General features: G+C 43.5%; 1 protein-coding gene across 1 annotated transcript in view; it reads right to left on the minus strand.

Moving 5' to 3' along the window:
- Nucleotides 1-1,932: 1,932 nt before the first annotated feature.
- The window catches only part of PEPD (peptidase D), a 142,099-nt gene continuing 123,197 nt past the window's right edge, over nucleotides 1,933-20,834 (minus strand). Inside the window, exons 14-15 of the mRNA XM_083870097.1 lie at nucleotides 11,103-11,294; nucleotides 1,933-2,563 (exon numbers count right to left, since the gene is read on the minus strand). Of these exons, the coding sequence (XP_083726223.1) occupies nucleotides 2,414-2,563; nucleotides 11,103-11,294 (342 nt within the window). The 3' untranslated portion in view covers nucleotides 1,933-2,413. The remainder of the gene's footprint in view (nucleotides 2,564-11,102; nucleotides 11,295-20,834) is intronic.

The following is a 20,834-nucleotide window of genomic DNA, read 5'->3' on the forward strand; positions in this document are numbered from 1 at the left end:
AAACATCACTTTTAAAAGTATTAAATATCACTTTGCCTTTTTAAAAAAGGTTTATTCCCCCTCCCCAAGAGAGGAAAAAGGTCTAATTCACTTTTTGCTCAAGTGGATAAAAATGATCATAATTACAGAATAAACTTCTGGAATGAAGGATGAAATTTATATGCACCAAGTTCGTGGGCCTGCTGATGAAGGAAAATGGGAGAGGGTGCCGCATCCCATCCCATCCCATCCCATCCCATCCCATCCCATCCCATCCCCGGGCCGGGCAGGCGCAGCCGGGGCTGAGCTGCGCTCCCGGGCCCGCGGCGGGGCCACACCCGGAGCAGAACCGGTTCTGTCTCTGCACCGCTCGACCGGCTCTGCAGCCCAGCCCGGCTCCTGCCACAGCCATCCCGGTAACTACCGCCTGACGGCTGACTTGAAACAGCTCCAAAGCTCTCCTTTCCAAATCTGTGAAGTGTTACTGTAAAACAGTAACTGCTGCAGAAGCCAAGCAGCAGCAGCAGGTTTCGGAGTGCCCAAAGCACTGAGCCATCCCCTGGGTGTGTTCAGAGCCTGCCACAGGAAAACTCTTGGCTGTGGAGGGAATGGGGCTGAGGCCACCAGCACTGTTCTGCACTGAAAAAACCTGAGGTTTGGGGGCAGATGAGTTCAGAGCAATGCCAGTGTAGTCTCTGTGCTCTCATATCTGCAAGGCTATCAAAGCAAAGCCTGATGTCCTTGGGCAGGTGCTACATTTCAGAGGTGGAAGATTCCAGCCACCACAGCAGGAACTTCAATGCAGCAGCACAAACAAGCTGATCTCACACCTCCCTTCCTGAAAAAAACTGTTTCCCTTCAAAGTCAAGAATTCATGCACTTGCTTCTTACAAACCAATGTCAAGAAACCTCAAAAAAAAAATGTAAATAGACTTATTTATTAATTGAGTGACATTAACGAAGTCCTCTGGATTGTTTCACAATGATTCTTTGGTCTCCCACATGAAGTTTCCTACACAGCAATGGATCACCAAGCTGTTGGAAATAAGGAGCAGGTTCTTGTCACACAGACCAACAGCTCTCCTAGAGCAATGTATCTGATGATTTTAAGGAAATGATTTCAGGCCAGTCCTGGGGGCACAAAGGCAGCAGCAGTGGTTTCTGACACCATCCAAGCCCACGTGGGACAGGGCACTTGCAGGAGCTCACAGCTGATCCCATGTGTCAGTGGCCTGGTGTGAGCAGCAGAACTGAGGTGCTCACACCAAGGGGTGAGATGTCAATTCTCACCGGGCAGGCAGTGAGACCCTGATGCTCTGCTGTGGCTCCAGCTGCCCCCAACACAGCACAGGGATGTTCTGAACTGGCTCTGCAGTCAAACTGCAACAGAATCTGAATACTGAACAGGAGTTTTGATGTGTATGCAGAGTAAGAAAGATTATTTTTATGTAGTTAGGAGCAGCTAGAAGAAATGTATTTATTATCCTGCAAGCTGATGAATACCTACAGTAAAAAAACGCTTTTCTTGGTAATTTAAATCTTGCATAAGTGGAAAGAATGGTCATGTGGTGACCAATATCAATATGTTTGTAAGGCATCCAAATAAAATTTACATTATTCCATTCTGAACTGTCTAACACTGAACAGTTAAAAATAACTCTATCGTGGTGCACAGCACATGCTGCTGAATGACCACGAGCCCTGCAGCAAAGATATTCCCTTCTTTCAACTTTTAAGGATCATGAACACCATAGCAATCTATGTTTTTAAGGAGCAAACAGATGAACAAATCTAATGAGCATGGTGCTGTGCATGTAGGATCCACTATCCAGAGCAGAAAACTCTGGCTAGTGAAGGGTCAACATTTACAGAGCACCTATTGGTAGTAGGGTCAGAAAAAGAAGCAGAAACTGGAGCAGAAAAGCATAATGACCACAAAATTGTGAACACAAATGATGCCAAGGTGAATTTTAATAAAAATTTGATTCTGCATGGATATAGATCCATAAGAAAAAATATGTGTCATTATGTCCACTGAGAACAACTGATTTTTATTTCTGTTTTTCACAGCACTTGTGATGAAGTTTAAAAAAGGACTTAAGAGTGTTACAATTGCTCACAGCTTTCAGACAATCCATTTAGTATTTTAGAGTTAAATCATCAAACTTCAGATTTAATTGCAAGAGGCATCTGAACTGAGCTCTGACAGAAGTCTAAGCCCCACTGATAAGGCTTGGTCACCTAAACTGCTGATTGCAAGCAGCAGTTGAGTTACCTGGGCCTTCTACCTCCATTTTTAACACAGGAATTTTCCCAGCTAATAGCCTGCTTGACTCTCTTGCTATTAGGAATTGGATGTATTTCATCATATATGCCACAGCATTAAATCAGAATGCTGACTGATTAGTTGAGGCCATAGGTATCATCCTGAAGTTCAGTGCTTTTGGCTGGAGAGGCTGTCAAATGACTTGGCACTGCTCTGGCCCTCTGCCATGAAAGCCTCTATTTCTTCCACAGTCCGTGGGACACAGGTGAGCAGCTCCATGCCGGTGGCTGTCACCACGATGTCGTCCTCGATCCGCACCTGCACAGGAACACACGATTACCAGGGCACTCAGCTGGCCATGAGAAGCAGAACTTCCTGAGAAGCACCTCAGGCAGCCACAGCAGCCAGGGCACAAGGTGCTGGTGCAGCCCAGGCAGAGATCACACTGTGGTGTGATGCAGTCAGAACTGCTGTCCACACCTTGGCTCTGTAGGCTCCAGTTCCCCTTGGACCACTGGCCCTCCACCCTCCTGGGATGCCACAAGCTTCGTGGTGACCCCGGTGTGTGGTGGCCCCTCAGGTGCCTCTGCTGCATTGGGTGCATCAAGGACAGTCTGAACAAGGTGCTGCAACAGTGAGGTCATGCTACATCATTCTGTGGGGCCAGTGAATCCCAGGCCCCTGTGTCGCCCTGATTTTTCAACCTTCTGATGTTTTTACATTTCTCTGCTGGAGTTCTCACACTTGTAACATGAACAAACACTGATGTTTCGTAAATATGCATTCCTTTCAGGGGGAGGGACAAATTGATGGACTTTGGAGTTGACCAGTGCAGTCAGAGAGGTGTCAACCTCGTCCCCCAGTTCTTGATCAAATTTCAAAGACTATGTAAGTCAGAATCTCAAAATAAACCTTCTTCTTTTTTGCCCTGACACTGACTCAGTGAGTGTCTTTCTTTTCATGTCTGTCTAGTGACACCCCTGAGAGCAGGAGCAGTAGAAAGAACATTCTTCCCTGGATTTGCCTCCAGCCTTCTCAGCACATGGCTTGCTAGGGACAGTGACTGCTGACCTCACAGTGTCTGCTCTCCAAGCTGTCCTGCTGCTGAGCTGCAACTCAGGTAGCTTCTCTTTGCACCTAAAATTTCTCTCTAAACACAACAACCCTTGTTGTTGTGAACCTTTGAACATGAAATAGCTTGTAGATGATATGTCAAACATTGAATTTTGAGCTGATGAGAAAGTCCTAAGCAGGTCAGACATTTCTTTTAAAATGCAACCACTAAATTTCAAATCACAGAAGGAAAAAGCAGATCCTCTCAGTTTTGCAACTCTTGCTACTAAAATGAAAAGTGTGCTCCATTTCTGTTTGTCTCTAATCTCTTCTTACCAGTTAATGTGCCTACACAGTCATTCCCGTTATCTTATCAGAAAAATGTTGCTAAACTGCTAAGCTGCAATAAAAGCAATTTTAGTAAGGTGCAAATCCAAAAGAACACAAACCCTGGGTACTCCCACCTTACAATTGCTTTAATTGTTTCTGACCTCTTGACATTTTCAACTAAAAATAAAGCTGGTTAACATTTGTACTTCTGATTGCAAAATAATCCATTTGTTCAAACAAAATGAGTCATCCAGTCCTTATTAAACTGTTTAATGATGTCTTTGCCAGATTATTTCTTTTACTTGGTACCAAGTTAAGTGTATTATAAAGCAGAATTAAATAAACAAACTCCATTGAGTTTACACATTTGTTTTGGGCAGCTGTAAATTTGAAAGCTGTGAGGTTCTGTATGCTCAGTGTGCCTGAAAGGCTGGTGCCTTGCTGCACAAGAGATCAGCCACACATGCAATGACTCTGCACCTGAACATATCTTACCAGGATGGGCTTTTTGATTCCCTGCTTCAAATTCGACTGCTGAGCAAAATATAACCCAAGGATTCAGCAGGAGGGTCCCACTGCATCCAAAGGCAAATCCTGCCATGTGCCTGTCCTGCTGGGTCTTGGGCCTGGGCACAGCCTGGACCAGTCCTTGCCAAAACCCTGATGGTAGCAGGCCAACCCTGCAGGAGTGCCAGAACTCAAGGACAGACCTGGTAAGATGGTAAAAGCCAAAGCATCACATTGGCAAGCCCAGCCAGGGTGAATGGAGCTGGACTCAGCCATGATGTGGAAAGTAAAAATGTCACTGCAAAAGTAAGTCTGAGAGCAGAGGGAAGGCCAGCCAAAGCTAGAACTGACTCTGCATACAGACAGAGCCTTTTTCCCAGCACTGCCAGCTTTACAAACCTCCCCTGCTTGAGCTGAAATTCCCCAGCTACAGTGACATATCAACCAAAATTCATCTGCTTAACCAGTAACATTAGCAAAAAAGCAAGAAAAATGGTTTGTGTTTTCTAGTTCAGTGTTTCATACCTTCACCAATACCTCTGCACACAGACTCTGCATACAGACAGAGCCTTTTTCCCAGCACTGCCAGCTTTACAAACCTCCCCTGCTTGAGCTGAAATTCCCCAGCTACAGTGACATATCAACCAAAATTCATCTGCTTAACCAGTAACATTAGCAAAAAAGCAAGAAAAATGGTTTGTGTTTTCTAGTTCAGTGTTTCATACCTTCACCAATACCTCTGCACTCTTTGGGAGGATGGACTGACTTAAAAGCAGAGCAGATGAAAGCTAGACTATAGTGGGGAAGAACAAGTGGGGCAAGGTGTCCATGCTGTCCATGCTGCTCTCTGTCTAGGCCAGAAGAGAAAATCAGGGTGGGGAAGGAGCTGGGAAATAGTTAAGAGTGATGACAGGACCAGGGAAAGAAAGGTGTACTGAGGTGAGACACATAATGGACAAAGAAAGCTGGGACTGGCTAAGGAGTCCAGGTAGGGAGATCCTGGTGGAGATGAGAAGTGAGACATCCTGAATGAAGAGAGCACACAGGGGCTGGAGCTGCCAAAGGCAAGGAACTGAGAGTGACCAAGTGGAGGAGGATGAGTGCCAGGTTCAGAGACTCCTTGTATAGAAGGAGCAGTATTAGGAGACCACACAATCCACCGATAGCTGTGATCTGCTGTGAGAAGTGAGTGATGCTGTCACATCAGCCTGCTCAGCATCAGCACCCCCAAATGGTCTTTGGGATGTGGATGGAGGCACACAGAACCACAGGTGCCCTGACCACCCACCACTCCCTAGGAGCATACCACTTCTTTCCCCAGAACCTGACCCTTTACTGGATGAATCTCACCTGAAATGGATGCTTGCCACAAGAGAGAATTTCCCATTTTCAGTGCATAATTTTTCCTTTGCCTAAAAGTAACATGAGTGCAGAGGAACAGGCTCTCAAAGGGGAAGGAAATGGTTTCATTTGCTCTTTTCCTTCACACTCTCCACGCTTCACCCTGAGTGTAAAGTCAGCAGCAGCAAGAAGCAGCTTCAGAGGACCTGCAAAACTTTCCCCACAGGAGATCCTGTCATTTGGTCTTGTCTTCTGTCCAAATGGACAAAAGATGCTGGATCTCCCTGGCAAGGCTCACTGGCTTGGGATTGCCTTTCCCAGAGGGGGACAGTGGTTATGAAACTTGCTCTCAGAGCTGTCCCTGTTTGCAGGCTCTTTGTTCATTAGTATTGCTTGTTTTAGGGCTACAGAGTGGTTTGGAGTTGAGCACTGAAGTGTGAGGCTCACTGCACCCTCCAGCTTTCAGGGTGCTCTGCAAAAACCTAGAAGAGGCTTTACTTTTGGTGTGAAATGACAGAGTTCAAAAAACAACTGTAAAGATGCAGTGGTCAGGAATGCCAGGACTGCTCCAAAAATGCCTTTTCCTTATCAAGGGTAGTGGCATGATCTGTCCAGATAGACCTGATTGCACAAGTGCCTGACACCAGCACCAGCCCATCATGTGGCTCTACTCAATGGTCTCAACCCTGCCCCAAGCAGGGCTGTGGGGGCACAGCCAAGGGCAGCACAGGAGTTAAACACCAGGGCTGCTGTCAGCTCTGGGCAGCCTCGCACTTTGTCCTCACTGACTAATACAGTCATGCTCCCCAGAGCCTCCTGTGCTACCTTCCAAGGGAAATGGGGCTGAAGAATTTACTAATTTCTTCTGGATGATTATATATATACAAGATTTGACAATCAACAAACTATTCTGGCCAATTAAATAATCCAGTTTTGCATGATGACAGATCCCAGATGTCAAAAAAGGCAACTGGTGAAATGTCCCTTTTTTTTTTAATTTTATTTTTTAAAATCTATTGATCATTTATTTGATTATGGCTGCAGAAAGCAACAACACTATCTCTGCAAGACCTCAGAGTGGGACACTTGCCTGGCAGTGATGACAGGACGTGGCCACACGTGGCACCATCCAAAGCAGAGGAGCACACGTGGGGCTGTGAGGCTGGAGAACTCTGGGTCTGTTCCTGCAGCTGGTGTCCTTCAGAGGCAGTTGTGTGTAGCCAAGGGAACTTAGTTCAACTCAGCCATTGACTTACCAGGAATTTTTAACAGAGCAAACTTATCAGGAGCAGAGTTTGACTTCTGTATCTCAGAGGGACTGGTTAGGAAGCAGAGCTGCTACACCAAACCCAGGGTTTGGGGAAGGCATTTTGCTGTTGTTACACACAGTGGCTGTGCCAAGGTGTTTTCTGCAGAGGCCTGCAGGCTCTGTGCTCACTGAATCTCATCCTGTGCTGTAGCCTTCCTGGCACAAGCAGGTTTCATTCACAACCAAGTCCTCATGTCAAAGAGAACCTTTATTTTAAATGTCCACATTTTTTATAGAAGAGGATCAATATTAGTTGGTGAGGTCATTAGTACTCATTAGTTGGGTGAGTACTTTATTACTTTAACTGATACAGATGGGAAAAAAAGCCTCAGGTGCCCAGTCCCTTCATCCAGGCTCAAAAAGAAGCATTAAACTACAAGCTAAATACAGGTTAGAAACAGCTGGTCTTACTTTAACCTAATTATGTTAATTAGACAAGGGTTAAAGAAGATTTATAAGCAACTAGCAGTAGGTTTTGGGTTGCCTTCACCTATCGCTTCCCTTAGGAGAACTTGTAACGGAACTTAACTATGTACATTGTGACAACTGCTTTCCTATGAAAATGTTTGAAGGAATGCTGTGTAGCACTATTAGTGTGATACAATAACCAATGCTAAAAAGTAGATGAGCATAATGTTTATTGCCTGGTAAACAATTTCATTTCACAATACAAATTCACCATAAACTCAGAAACAAAGCCTAATCTTCTGAAAAATAAACATGAAGACAGAGACAATTATTATGGCTCTCTGAACCAAAGGTAGAAGCAGTTAAATATCTTGCTCTTTATTTGGTTTAGCATTTATTCTGAGTAAGGGAAGTACTATTGTTTTGAAAAATATTGTAATATTAGCAGATCTTCAAGTTCCTGGGCTTTGTAAATCTGTTTAATTTTTAAATGAGAAAAATCTGTAAACAAAAGAAAGTAATGCATCTAACACCCATCTGTCTTTCAGCATTTTCTCTAAGTTGCATAGTTTTCAGATATTAAGTCTAGTGCTAGTTCTACAAATCCTAGGGAAAAATAAAGCCTGAACAGAGACTGAATGTTTAAGGTACAAAAAAAAAAAAAAAAAAAAAAAAACAAACAAAAAAACCAAAAAACAACCCAAACCCTGAATGGCTTTACTGTGTCTTTGAGAAAACATCATATGAACTGCATGAATCAGTAATCAGCTTATGAAGAATGGAAATGTCAAACCCTAAAGGGCAGCATTTGGAGTCAGCATTTCCCCTTCCCTGAGGATTCAGCTGCTTTTCCTGAGCAATACATACAACTGCATGCACATCCCTCTGTTTGCACATCTGTGTTTATTCAGGAGCCTGTGGGGCAGAGTCCAGGCAGAGCAAAGGTGCCCCGGGGCAGGCACGGTGCCAGCGGCAGCCCTTGTCCCACAGGGTTTATGACCTCGGCACACTGGACCTTGGGTTTGCAGATGGAGCACTGCAGTCCATGTGACTGGAACGGCCCAAAACCGGCCTGGGAAGTCTGCGAATGACTGAACTCAACAGCTGACAGGTAAAAAGGGTGTAGGGCTTCAGACAGGGCAACATCCCCTGAGCACTGCTTGTTCCCTCCACAGGGACTGCACTTGACCCAGCAGAGGTAAAAGCCCTGGTGAGGAGGTCCCTGAGCAGCAGTGACAGCCACAAAGGCTGTGCCTGTGCCTGAGGTGTGCAGGGAGCTGGGCTGCCCATGGGGCTGTCCTGGCACTGCAGCCACGGGAACCTGGTGCTGCCTCTTCCTCCCTGCCCCTGCAGCTTCTGCAGCTCCTGCAGCCTCTTCATGGCCACTCCAGGCAGCACAAATTACAATAAACGCCTCAGTCTTGCCCTTTCTGGCACACTACAAGAGCTTTGCTTCTCAATGCAGAGACTTGTCATAGTCACGAAAATTATCCAAAGCCAAAAAGACATGAATTCAAGGTGAATTTATTAAAAACCCACAAATTCCCTGTGTGGACAGGCTCATTTAGAATTACAGTGCTGTTACTTCAGTGAATGTTCATTTTGAAGTGAAGTACACTAAACCAAATTAAGAACATTTTAATTAGTGCTGAGCTCTGCAGAGGGAAATGGAAAACTTATTTCCTTTTGTAGAATGTATTTTACTTTTACTTAAAGGCAGATTGGACTGGCTGTAGTGAACTCTTCAGCTAGAACTGACACCAATACTAGCCCCTGTACTATTAACATTTGTCAGTAAAAACACTGGGCTTTACAAGATCCCATAGAAAGGAAGTTCTCTGGCATGCTTTTGTGAGAAATACTCAGTCACTCTGGATAAACTAGAATGAAACATCTTGTTCATAACTAAGCACTCTACACAGCACAAATTGCATCTTCTATTTATGCAGAATCAAGTCAGAATGGTAAAGATGGAAAAACTTATTTTGATTGCATTATAATTCAGCTTTTGTAAAGAATTCAGAAATATTCGTATGTATTCCAGTCTCAGATTTTATTTTCATTCTTCTCCTGGACAAAATCAAGTGACAACATCTGGCTCAGTGTATGTGTGTATTATTATTTTTTCTCTCTAAGTAAAATGTATTGTTCACAGGGGGATCAGAGATTAGATTTTTGCTCAATCCCTTTTGGGCTGCCCCTTCTTTTAGCAAAGTTTGTTGGCTAGCTCTCCTTACAAGTCATCATTACAGGAAGCTAAGCAAAAATGAGGGAATAGAGTTTGCTTGAAATCTCTGGAACAAAAGTGCCTGATCCAGCAACTTATTACCAAGCTGGAGATGCCATGCTGTCACTCCTGTTCTGTGCACCCACAGGCAGCAGGTGAGCCACAGGCACACCTCAGGCTGCAGAAATGGAGTGGGCATTCACAGCCATTTGAGAAAAATGTGGGCTTTGCTGAGCAAGTTCAGGGAAAGCTCACCAGCGATCAATTCCATTGCTGAAAAACTCCCACAGAGGGTTTACAAGGAAAACAAAGACAGATAAACCTGTTTCCACTGCAGTGTCAAGCTGCACAAGCACAGCACAGTGCTCTTTTAAAATACATTTCAGTGTGTGGTGTCACACAGAATGTGCTCACAGTTAGGAAATGCAGAATTAGCTGCCTTTTGTTCACCAGTACCTCGGTTTGTCTGGCTGGCAAATCTTGATAAGGAAACAACACAGAGACAGATAATGTCCCAGACCTCAGCAGTGAATTAAATACCAGCTAGGGTAAAGTCCTGTGTCTCTTAACAAGGCTGCACCCACATCATGGGTGGCTGCCCTCGAGCCTGCTTGGCTCACATGACTGGGAATAACACACACAACTTTTCTGTCAGGGCTGCTGGTTCTAAGGCAGCTCAGACCAAAGTGCTACAGTAATCACCCTCTCAAGGCTGGGGTACAGTGATAAATCAGTCAATGGCAGCAGCAGACAATTCCTAATGAGTGACTTTTCATACCAGAAACACACAGCCACTGCCAGTCACTGCTGGCTGTACTGAGACCCAGCAGCAGAGCCAGGGGAGGATGGGGCATGGCAGCTGCCTGCTCTATCTCCTCTGTGCAGGAATACTAAAACTTGCAGAACAATGAGGCACCCTTCAAATGTTTGCCCTGCTGGAATAAAAACCCGCTGGAAGCACTGCAATTGCTGAATGCTCTGTGAGGGTGGTGGCTGTGAATGGGAAACGTGCCCTGGACTGTGTGTACAAACAGGGCCCCTCTACTTGCCCAGTGGCTGCTGCATGGCAAAGATTGCCCAGATCACCTCCACCTCCCCTGGCCAATCCTCCTGTGCACACTGCGGCTGCCTGAGCCTGTCACACTGAGCATGGCTGCTCTGGAACCCCATCAGCCATTCTTCTGGTAAACAGGGAAGGCTCCCCCAAGGCACAAATTTCATGCCATTCCATCAATAATCCTGTAAGAGCAAGTATTGCTGTTTTCATCCACTGCCTCCCCAACTTAAACAGCATCAGGCTCTTCTGCCCTGGCAGGAAGCACTGGGCTGTGCTGTTGTCAAGGAAGCCAACTCTGGACTACAGAACTCAAGTCTCATATTTCATAACATACATGTTTCACACATCAGACAGAACACCTACCTGGCAAGCCACTGTATGGTGCTGGCAGAGGATATTTCAGTCAATGGGAAAATACAGGTCTATCATTAATCACTAGTACAAAACCACATTAAAAAAATTAGAATAACCGCCCCCCCCAGTTTGTCTGCAGAGTCAAACAGTCCAAATGACTCAAGGTGCTGCTCCAGGAACAGTGATACATCACGACTGCCAAAAGACTCCCCCTCAGGTAAGGGCAAACACAGAGAAAAACCATCAACAGAAACAGCTCAGAAGGACTCACCCCGCCGAAGCCTCGGAAGCGCTGCAGGACGCTGGTGTTGAAGAAGCAGGCCTGGGCAGGGTCCTGCAGGGCCTGCTGCAGCAGGGGCTCGATGAAGTAGATGCCCGGCTCGACAGTGAGCACCATGCCCGGCTGCAGGCGGCGCGCCGTGCGCAGGCTGCGCAGCCCCGGCTCCTCCGCGCGCTCCACGCCCTGCACGACACACAGACAGCCTGCTCACAGCAGCACCTCACAGCCAGCCCTCCTGTGCTGGCTGCTCCATTAGACACACAAAATATTAAAAATAATCATAAAGGACTGAAACTTAGCTATGCAATCACCTCCCTCCCATCAGTCCTCATTTAGCTTTCACATAAAGTGGTGACCAGTTTTCAACTCAACACCCCAACTTGTTTTTTTGCACCACAGAAATCATGGCTTTGGATATGCTTGGTACTGTTACTCTCTGCCTTGGGAGAAATGCTGCACTACAAGCAAAAATAATTATTTGCACTATTCCTTGCTCTACCCTCCCTTGCAAAGTATGGTATTATAAGTGACATGCAAATCTTGAAATGCCCCTGTCACGTCATGGCTGAAACAGCTCAACTATGCAGCACAGAACAATTTCTCCAAGGATATGCAAATACTTATTCTCACCAAATGTTATTAAAATTACACATTTATGATCTTGATTCAGGAGCAATGAGTCTACACATGACCTCATAAAAGCAGCCCATTTAAACTAAACTTTTGTCAGATTCAGACTCTCAGGCAACATGGTGCTGATGGGTATTATTAAAAGTTAAGTCAAAACAAGTCTGAACTAGCAAAACATTCTCTTCTTCCCAAAAGCTGGTAAAAAAAATGATATATGAGGACGTGCTTAGTCAAGGAAATAGAAACACTGCAAAGACTAGTTCCAAATATTAACTTTCTTCCTCCCCAAATGTGCCAGGTATTGCAATATCAGAACAAATATATCTCAATCCCATTAGCCTTTTGAAAATTCTTTGGAACTGTAGCAAAACTTCCCCAACAAATTATCATAATGACCAGTGAACAGCTCAGAGGTCCACCAGCTTGCAGTCATGCACACATACTCTGCTCATGAAACCTCTTCTGCTTCAGCCAGCGAGTCTGAGGTTAACATGTCTGTGAGACCACGGCTTATTTATCTGATGTCCACTTGGCTTTCCTGAATCTTGCTTCTGGCCAAAGCCATGGTACTTTCTCTCGCCAGCAGAAGGGGAAACGGGTGTCAGCATCACTATCAGCCTGACTGGCACTACAAGGATGGAAGTTCCCCTTTCTCCCAGACAAACCCTGGCCAGCACCACCCTGGGTGCTGGAGCACCACGTCCAGGCACAGCCGACCCCCCGTGTTCTGCCAGGCCAGGGGGATGGAGGGAGGCTGGAGCACTCCCTGCACATTTCCCATGCTTTTATCTTACTGAATCATTCCCTCTTCAGAGTGGACACAGCCCTGCAGTATTGTCTGCTCTTGAGCTCCACTTTCAGTTCAGGGAAAGCCTGTTTTACAGAAATAGTGCTTTGCAGCAGCTCCTCTGCAGTGTTTGCTTTGTTCTCACCTAAGCAATGCTGGGGCTGCTTTTGTTCCCTTTGCAGAGTTTATTCTGTTTCAATGTACAGCATCTTACAGTAGCCAAGATTTCTAGAGCTAAGCAGCCTGAACATTTGGATGCAAGTTTGCCCATTTTGACTGTGTGTTCAATATGTTTTATGTTGTATGTTTGATTTGGAGTTTGCAGAGCACTATATATTACACCAAAATAAGAAAACATGGTTTTGTTTTACTGAGACTAGGAAACAAGAATACTGTGATATTAAGCAAGGCATTTTGAATTTGTATTCTTATCAAAACTCAAAGAAAATCAATATATTTCTAAACTTGAAACAATAACTGCACTGAAATGGAGCCATTTTTTCTCTCATACTGCCCCTTGGGGTTTGGCATCTCACACATTCATTGTAATGTGTAAAGGAAATGAGGGCATCCAATCTTGTGGATTAATCTCTCCATGAGCTGTAAACAATTAGATTAGTGTCTGGACCTTTTGGTGCCTCGCCAAGTATCTATCGGCTACTTCACAACAACCAACCCATATTTGGCTTTTAAGTACACTTCTCAATTCCACTTGTAAATGCCTTTTCCAAGGCAGTCAATCCAAGACAGATGCTAGAAAGACAAATGCAGAGCAAGGAAAACAATCACAAACATCCTCTGAAGGCAGCCCTGGCACAGCATCCATATTTTTTTGCCTTTACTTAAAATAAATGGTGTTTAACATCAGGTGTGACAATAAAGCCTCAGTAGCCCCCTTTATTTAGCTCTGTACAGCTGCTAAAGCAATGGTAGGCATTTTGTCTAGACTGCTTGCAGTCTGATGCTGCTTTTAGTTCTTCCTTCAAGAAGCTAACAGTAACTCAGGAACGAGACCCAAGATACACACTTGGACATGTCTCTCAGCAATGCAGGGAGACTCCCTGAGGCACCTGAATATTGCTGCTCACCCAAAAGTAAAATTTTATCTTCTCTGGAAAGAATTTGCAGTCTTTTTGCTGTTCTCCCCATCCTATCTGTCCTGGGTTGTACTGGCTCTAAGTTTCATCTCCAGGTCTTTGGATTGTGCAGGTACTGATGCAGCTCTATCCCTGCCATGAAAGCATCTCCAGTGGGTTTCAAAGAAAGGGTAACACTGCTCAGCTTTTCACATCTGGACAGCAGTGGGTGGGCTTGTCCCTTTTAACAGACTAGCAGGGTGTTCACCAGGAGATAGATGTGTGAAATGGCTGAAGAGAGACAGGTTCTGGCTATGGCTTGTATGTGGCCACTCACACTCTTAGCAGAGGACAGCCCCAGTCCAATTTGCTGCGAGGCTGAAGGACAAAATGAGCTGGTACAGGAAATCAGCAGAGAGGGGCCAGTGACCAAGCTGGATAGATCACAAAATCCCTTCTTTTGAGAACAGTGCTGGATTAAAACACACATCAGACCACGGCTTCAGCATCCCAAGTGACATCTGACCTCTGGGCACTCATGACCACCTTGGTAGCCACCACACCCATCAGGTCAAGGGGCTGGCAGCTCTCAGTTTGCTGTGGTTGTTTATGAAAAGTAGGACAAACAGGACTTTTTTTAACGACTGAAACACCACAATCCCCAAACAGAAGATGACAGATCTGAAACAAGACTTGCCATTTTTCATCAAGTCAAACTCTCTTGGGAGCAAAGCCCGACAGGGCAGCCTCACACTGTCATCCATCAGTAGGAATCTTCTGCCATTAGTGGATTTCCTTCTTTGTGAGGAGGAACCTTCCCTGCATCTTGCAGCTAAACAACTCAAGCTTTGTTTTCAAGAATGATCATGATGTTGTTTTGCAGTCAGATGAAATGAAGAGTGAAAATGTGAGTGCAGGTACAGCAGCTGTACCTGTGAGTACCTGTTTCTATCACCATTATATCCTAGACCCTTGTCACAGTGCTGCACAAAAGTATAAGCTGATAATTTGCCCCCCAAAAATGTACAGAATAGTCTAGAAAATATGAATGCCTAGGCATCTAGAAAGAGACTTGCAGTTATATTCTGTGAAAACTACATTTTGAATAACTGTTTATTCTCCTGTATATTGCAACAACAGACTATATCTGAAATTGTTTTCTAAGACTGAGTTTATTTGGAGGTTCTGCTCACATTTTAAGATTGAGACACTCCTCCTCCAGTAAGCACAGATGTATGACACTGTCATTTGTGACTGTACTCCTGCCAAGAACATTGGATTCCAATTAACGGTTCATCTAAGGTAACAAAAACCAGCATGGCTAGGCAATAAGGACTGTCAAGGGAACAAGAGAATTATTTTGTAAACTGATTTTATTACTATGTAAGCAAAATAAAAGTTCAAATTAAGTGTACAGTAATACAAAATATTACTATTTTTGGAATAAGCAGGGAATTAGGAAGTATGTGAATCTGCCTATTTCCCAGAAAAGGGATTAGAATTTGCAATATCCCCAGAATATCTCAGTGTAAAGATGAACTACTGCCTGCTCCTAAGCAACTCAGTGGTTAATATGCTGCTTTTTCCAGGGAAGAACTCCATTGTGAATCATGCTGGATCTTGTTCCACAGGCACTGTCTACCAGGCAAAGCCATCAGAAGCAGAGACAGCTCCAGGCACACCCGGCCTGACCCTGGGTTTGTTTTTGGACCAGAACAGAAGAAAACCACAGATGATGTCCCTGTGCTGGCTGGGGCTCACCCACAGGGCCCTGGCAGTAGCTGGAGATGCACAAGTGCAGGGGGAAGCAGGGGCACCCTACCTGCCAAAACCAGGGGCTGCAAGTTGGCATCACCCCAAAGTTTCCTCAAGCCAGCGATGGCAACAAACCCCAGGCAGGGCAGAGAACACCTGAGGTGCCATAACTGCAAACTCTGAACCACAGCAAAAGACTCATTAGGGACATAATACAGCTTCACGTTCTCTTTTCCAGCTAAATCATTACAGAACCTTTTGGAGCCTGCCAGACTGTCCCAGTTGGAACACATCCAGTACAGTGAAGTCCTAACCACTTTACCAAGCTAAGGGCAATCAAGTATTTAAATTAATCAGAATACTAACATTACATTTAGATAATATGAAATGAGCACCAAAGTGAAATCTCAGCTCTTTTACTCTTCCCTAGTCTCCCACTGCATATACCTAACTTCTAATTAGCTCATTTAATATAAAAAGAACAGAGCTCTGTGCAGCTAGGAAAATAAAAGTCTGAAATTCCATTTCACGTGTCTCCTGGTCCCTTCTCTCTAAGCCCTTGTTTCACTTGCTGAGTGTTACTAATGAAGATTAGTTTATTCAATCTATCCTCTGCTTTTCCCCAGCAGCCTAAGCTGCCTATAGTCACCTGCAGGAACTGCTGCCAGTCCTGCCTTTGAAATCAGCAGCAGGTTACAGGAGAACATGCCCCAAGCACCACATATTACTCGTGGCATTTGCAAATCAAAGCTTCCACTTCTGCAGGAGAATCTAATTACTGGCTGGAGCTTTTGGGACACAGCTCAAAGTTAATATTGGGGGAACAGAGGACACATGATGTTTAACTGGCTATTTTACTTGAAGTGTTTTCTTCTTTTTCTAAGTATTAACTGTGGCATCAGGTTTAAGTTACCTAATAACTTTCCTGTTATTGCAGGGAACGAGGAAAAAATCATCTGCCACTTATGTGAGGCACTGCTGGCTCCTGATTCAGCTGGAGCTGAATTCCAATCCATCACTACAGCATGGTTCTGAGCAGAACTCCCCATATAATTTTTGCTTTCTGATCCTCTGATGTTACCAAGCTCCAGTGCTATCATAATGGAAGTAACGAAACATACGCACTGTAATTTTTCTCTTTTCTTAGAACCTAAGTTTGAGAAAGAAAGAGATGGCAAATAGTAAAAATCACCAACTGACAACTACAGCATTAACCTGGAAGATTAGGAGAATATTTAGAAGAAATTTATAAGAATTTTATGAGAAATGAGAGAAAGAATTGTAAAAGCTACTAACAACACTGTTTTAAAATGAAACCAATGACAAGCACCATTTAAAATCTAATGAACAAGTTTCTTGTGACACACAGAAAGTCTTCATTTAAAGTTTTAAATGAAAGGGCTTTTTCTTTTGTGATCTTTAAATACCATTAGTGAAAACTGTATAGCAAAACTCCCAAAGTGTATCAGTGATATCAATTATTTACTTTTTTTCATGCAATTGAAAGCAGAACTCTATGGTTTTATTTTTTTCTCTCCTATTGCACCTAGAATGAATTGTTCAAAAACACACAAGCCCCATTAGTTGCTGCTAAAATTTCAGAAATATTTGGACAACAAATATTCAGATAAAAACTCTCTTAGCACACAAAGTCTTTTGCAACAAACTTCAGTAAGTCAAAGAAACATAAGCATGTATCTCCATAAAAAAAAAAAAATTAAACAGAACTAATGAAATTCAAACCAAGCAACTAAAAGCCTCAAGCCCTTAACAACTTCTTTCTCAGCAGAGGGAAAGTCTGGAGTATGACAGGGCATGTCTGGATCCTGGCAATGCACTGATCCACACCTGAGCCTTCCCTCCTCTTCTACCTCTGCTCAAGTCCTAAACTCCATAAACACCCAGACTCCAGCATCTGTCCTCACAGGGAAAGGGGCTGGGAACTGATCACAACTCTTCTGAACACATGATGACAGCAGGGTGAGATCTATTAGCCTAACTCTGGGAGGGGTTTAAACCTCCAAACTGACTCCGGGAGGGGTTTAAACACCACAGAAGAATCCTAGGCTGCAGGAGACTCTCCTGGTTGGTGTTTGACCCAGCAGGTACAGTAAGCACTGTGGATTTCAGTGCTGCTCTGCATGGAAAGGCAGTTTTCACTCATCTGGTTTTTTTCTGCATGCTGCCAGCTCAGTGGCTGTATGTATGTTTTTCCTATGCAGGAATTAAAGAAATAAACAAACCCCACACAAAAAACCCCAAAAAAACCAAAACCAAAACCAACCAACCAAATAACAAAAAACCCAAAACAAAATTAAAAAAACTCCAAACTTAAGGGGGGTCCTACAAAGCAGAAGCAGCAAGCTTTTTCTCCTAATCTTTTCTCAAGGTGTACAATCACTTGCAAGAACAAAACCAAAAGTTAAAACTAATGAAAAGCCCTTTTAATCTTTGTAAAGTAAAGGCACTCTAAGTGCCTTCCACACAGGTTGTTTCATGTTTGCAGGGCCTGGGTAACCAAAGCTGGAACAAAGCTTCGCAAGGTTATGGCAAGTGAAGCAATTTGCACCACCAGAGCCCTACATAACAGCTTTAGGCTTCTTGGTAAATTCACTTCATCTTCTAATTCTTAAAGGAAAAACCATTAATGCATCATTTGCAATGCTAACCCCAAATAAAATAAAATAAAAATAATTAAAAAAAATCTTCAGCATAAAGCTGGATACATAAGGAAAACAGTTTTCGCCAGAACAAGATTATTCCTGTATTCTCCAGTACATTTGGTGACTTAAATTCCCTGTCAGTTCCCAGTCAGTCATCTGGGATCTGGGAGCAAGCTTTCTGTTAAAGCCAGACACAGCTTGTGCACAGCAGAGATGTTCCCCAAGCGTGCACAGTGATGGAAGGGTCTGGGTAACTCCAAAACAGATCTCCAAACTTCATTTGTGATGCAGAATAGCAACAAAAGGATCAACTTTTCATGAGAATGGAATTAAGAATTTAAACTAAGGTAAATCTTATAATTTTAAAAAACAAAATGAAATTAAACCCTTAATTCATAAGATGCGAAAATCACAGTACTTATTAACCTAACTTAAATTAACTGGCTTATTATTATGGAAAGTCATCAAATGTACTTAGCATTCTTTAGAGCCTTATAGTCAATTAATATACCATGAAATTGAATCAACTCAGGCATCTAGAGACCCAGAACCTAGATTTAAATGAAAACTTCAGCCTCATCTACCTCAGGGTGTGAAAATTTGGGGCCACGTACCACATTTTCTTCACTGCAACAGGCACAAACCCTCATTTATATCCCATATCGAATTTACCCAGAAACAACTGAAGGAATGTGAGAAAATCATCCCCATGATTAAATTTCACAGCAGAAGCTAAGCCCAGTGGGGTTTTCACCCTTTGAAGCGAGCTCTGTGTGACTGAGGGCCAGATTTTCTGAAGTGATTGGTACCACAGGGGCTGAATTTTCAGAAGAGCTCTAGCTGCAGCCAGACCCTCAGAAGAGGCAGGCGGGTTTTCTCTCCCCAGGGAGCTCCTGGCTGCTCAGCACTCCTGGAAACCAGCACCTCTACTTGTGTGCTTCACCGGGAAACTGCTGCTTACACCACTGTCACCATGTTTATCCTGAAATAAGGTTGCCAACGCACATCCGTTACTGGCCAAAAGCAATTATTCTTTATAGCAGCAAAAAATAGGAAGGGAAATGTTATATTTTCTAATATCCTAGCGTGTACTCTGCAGAAAATCTGCAAGCATTTACAGCATTTGTCAAAGAAGAAGAAAGTGCTTGTTCAATGCTGCATGTGAAAGCAGCTTACTGGAAAAGATGAAAACTTATTATTGCCAATTTTGAAAAAAGAAATCTTTGGCTACCAATGAATAACTAATCTAAGCTAACAATGTCTGGAAATAGTTTTTTTGGAACACACAAAACTTTCTGACGGATAAAAATTAGGAAATTAACGTTTATTGTATTATTTCAAATGTAACTGTTTACACTTGAGGAAAATAATGGAATAATATCCACTTGGAAAGTTTTTATTTTTAAAAAATCGTTTGTAATCCTCCCAGAAATTCCCTCGGCCAAAAGCAAAGAAGTTGCTTTTTAACCAGCTAGAAAAAAGAACATGATACTGTGGGCATGGGCTCAGTGTACAATAAACACCAAAATGGCTTTATAAAAATCTTTGTGAAGATCTTGCTAGCTGGTAAACATTTAAAAGGCACCACAAATCACTCCAGAGTGTACTAGATGTCTTCAAAATGTGTTTTTTCATGGAACAATGAGACATGGATAATAAGCCTTCTCCCATTTCATCCAGACATGTCCCACACTTGCAGGAAAGGTGCTCAGTGGCTCGTGTTCAGATTTCCTTGGGCAGCACCACATCCCCTGCATCCTTCCACCCTGCCCTGGGCAGGGGCCAGACCAGGGCTCCCATGAGGGCTCCAGCTCCCTGACAGGCTCCTGCTGTGTCCTTCCTACACCCAGGGACCTCATCTTAGTCAAAGTCTCTGCTCTGCTCAGAGAGAAGGGAAGGGAAGGGTCTACCAGAGGTGAAATTAATGCTGCACAGAGTTTAAAGGGGTTGCTCTTCTGCAGCATCTGGAATTCTTAATTTTTCAAACTAAAGTGATGCCATACACCCATCTATGTGCACTTTTATATGCAAATACAGAACATCAGCTATTTGTTCATGAGTTTTCATACATGCTTCATATTCAAGGAATTTGCTATTGAGGATGAGATTTTGAAAGTAAATTAGCCATGCAAACATTCTTCATGTAAGAATGCAGTTGCATGCCAATACAAATAAATAATTTTAGTATTTGCAGGTATAAAATTCTTTGTAGAGCTCTGGCCTTTTTACACACAGTAAGTACAAAACCGGAGACCCTAACTCATTTGACAGCACAGTCCCTATATCCCTTTTTTTGTTTGTAACAGGCTGTTCTTTCAAAACTGTGGATAGATCAGTTTCCTTTCAAAAAATTACCCTTAAATTACATAATATACCATAAAATAACAATTATAAACTCAGTCATACGAAAACAAAAACTATTGTCAAAAAAATTATTCCAGAGCTTATATGCCACACTACTGGAATCTGAGAGATGGAAGGTGTACATGGTCCATTGCTGCAGACTCACACAAAATCTAGAATTCTCCCCTGACACTAAGGTACTTGCTCTAACCTCAAAGAATACAGTTTTTAGGCAAAACAAAGAAGGGTACTTGGCACTCAGAATTCTTCTCACTTGTTCCTAACGTTTAGTTACCTCTTTACCCTACCAAATCTTGAATACATGCTCCCGTTTTTTAAGTCCACCAAATTCAGAGAGGTTATTCACAAAACAAAGGAAAGGGTCCTTGCAGGGTCCTGGATTTTAAAGTTTATGAACTTTCCAAGTAACCCCAGCCCCTGTGCTTTGCTGAATGTGTCTATTTGTACA

Source organism: Zosterops lateralis (genome assembly GCF_965231275.1).
Source record: "Zosterops lateralis genome assembly, chromosome: 12".
Lineage (NCBI taxonomy): Eukaryota > Metazoa > Chordata > Aves > Passeriformes > Zosteropidae > Zosterops > Zosterops lateralis.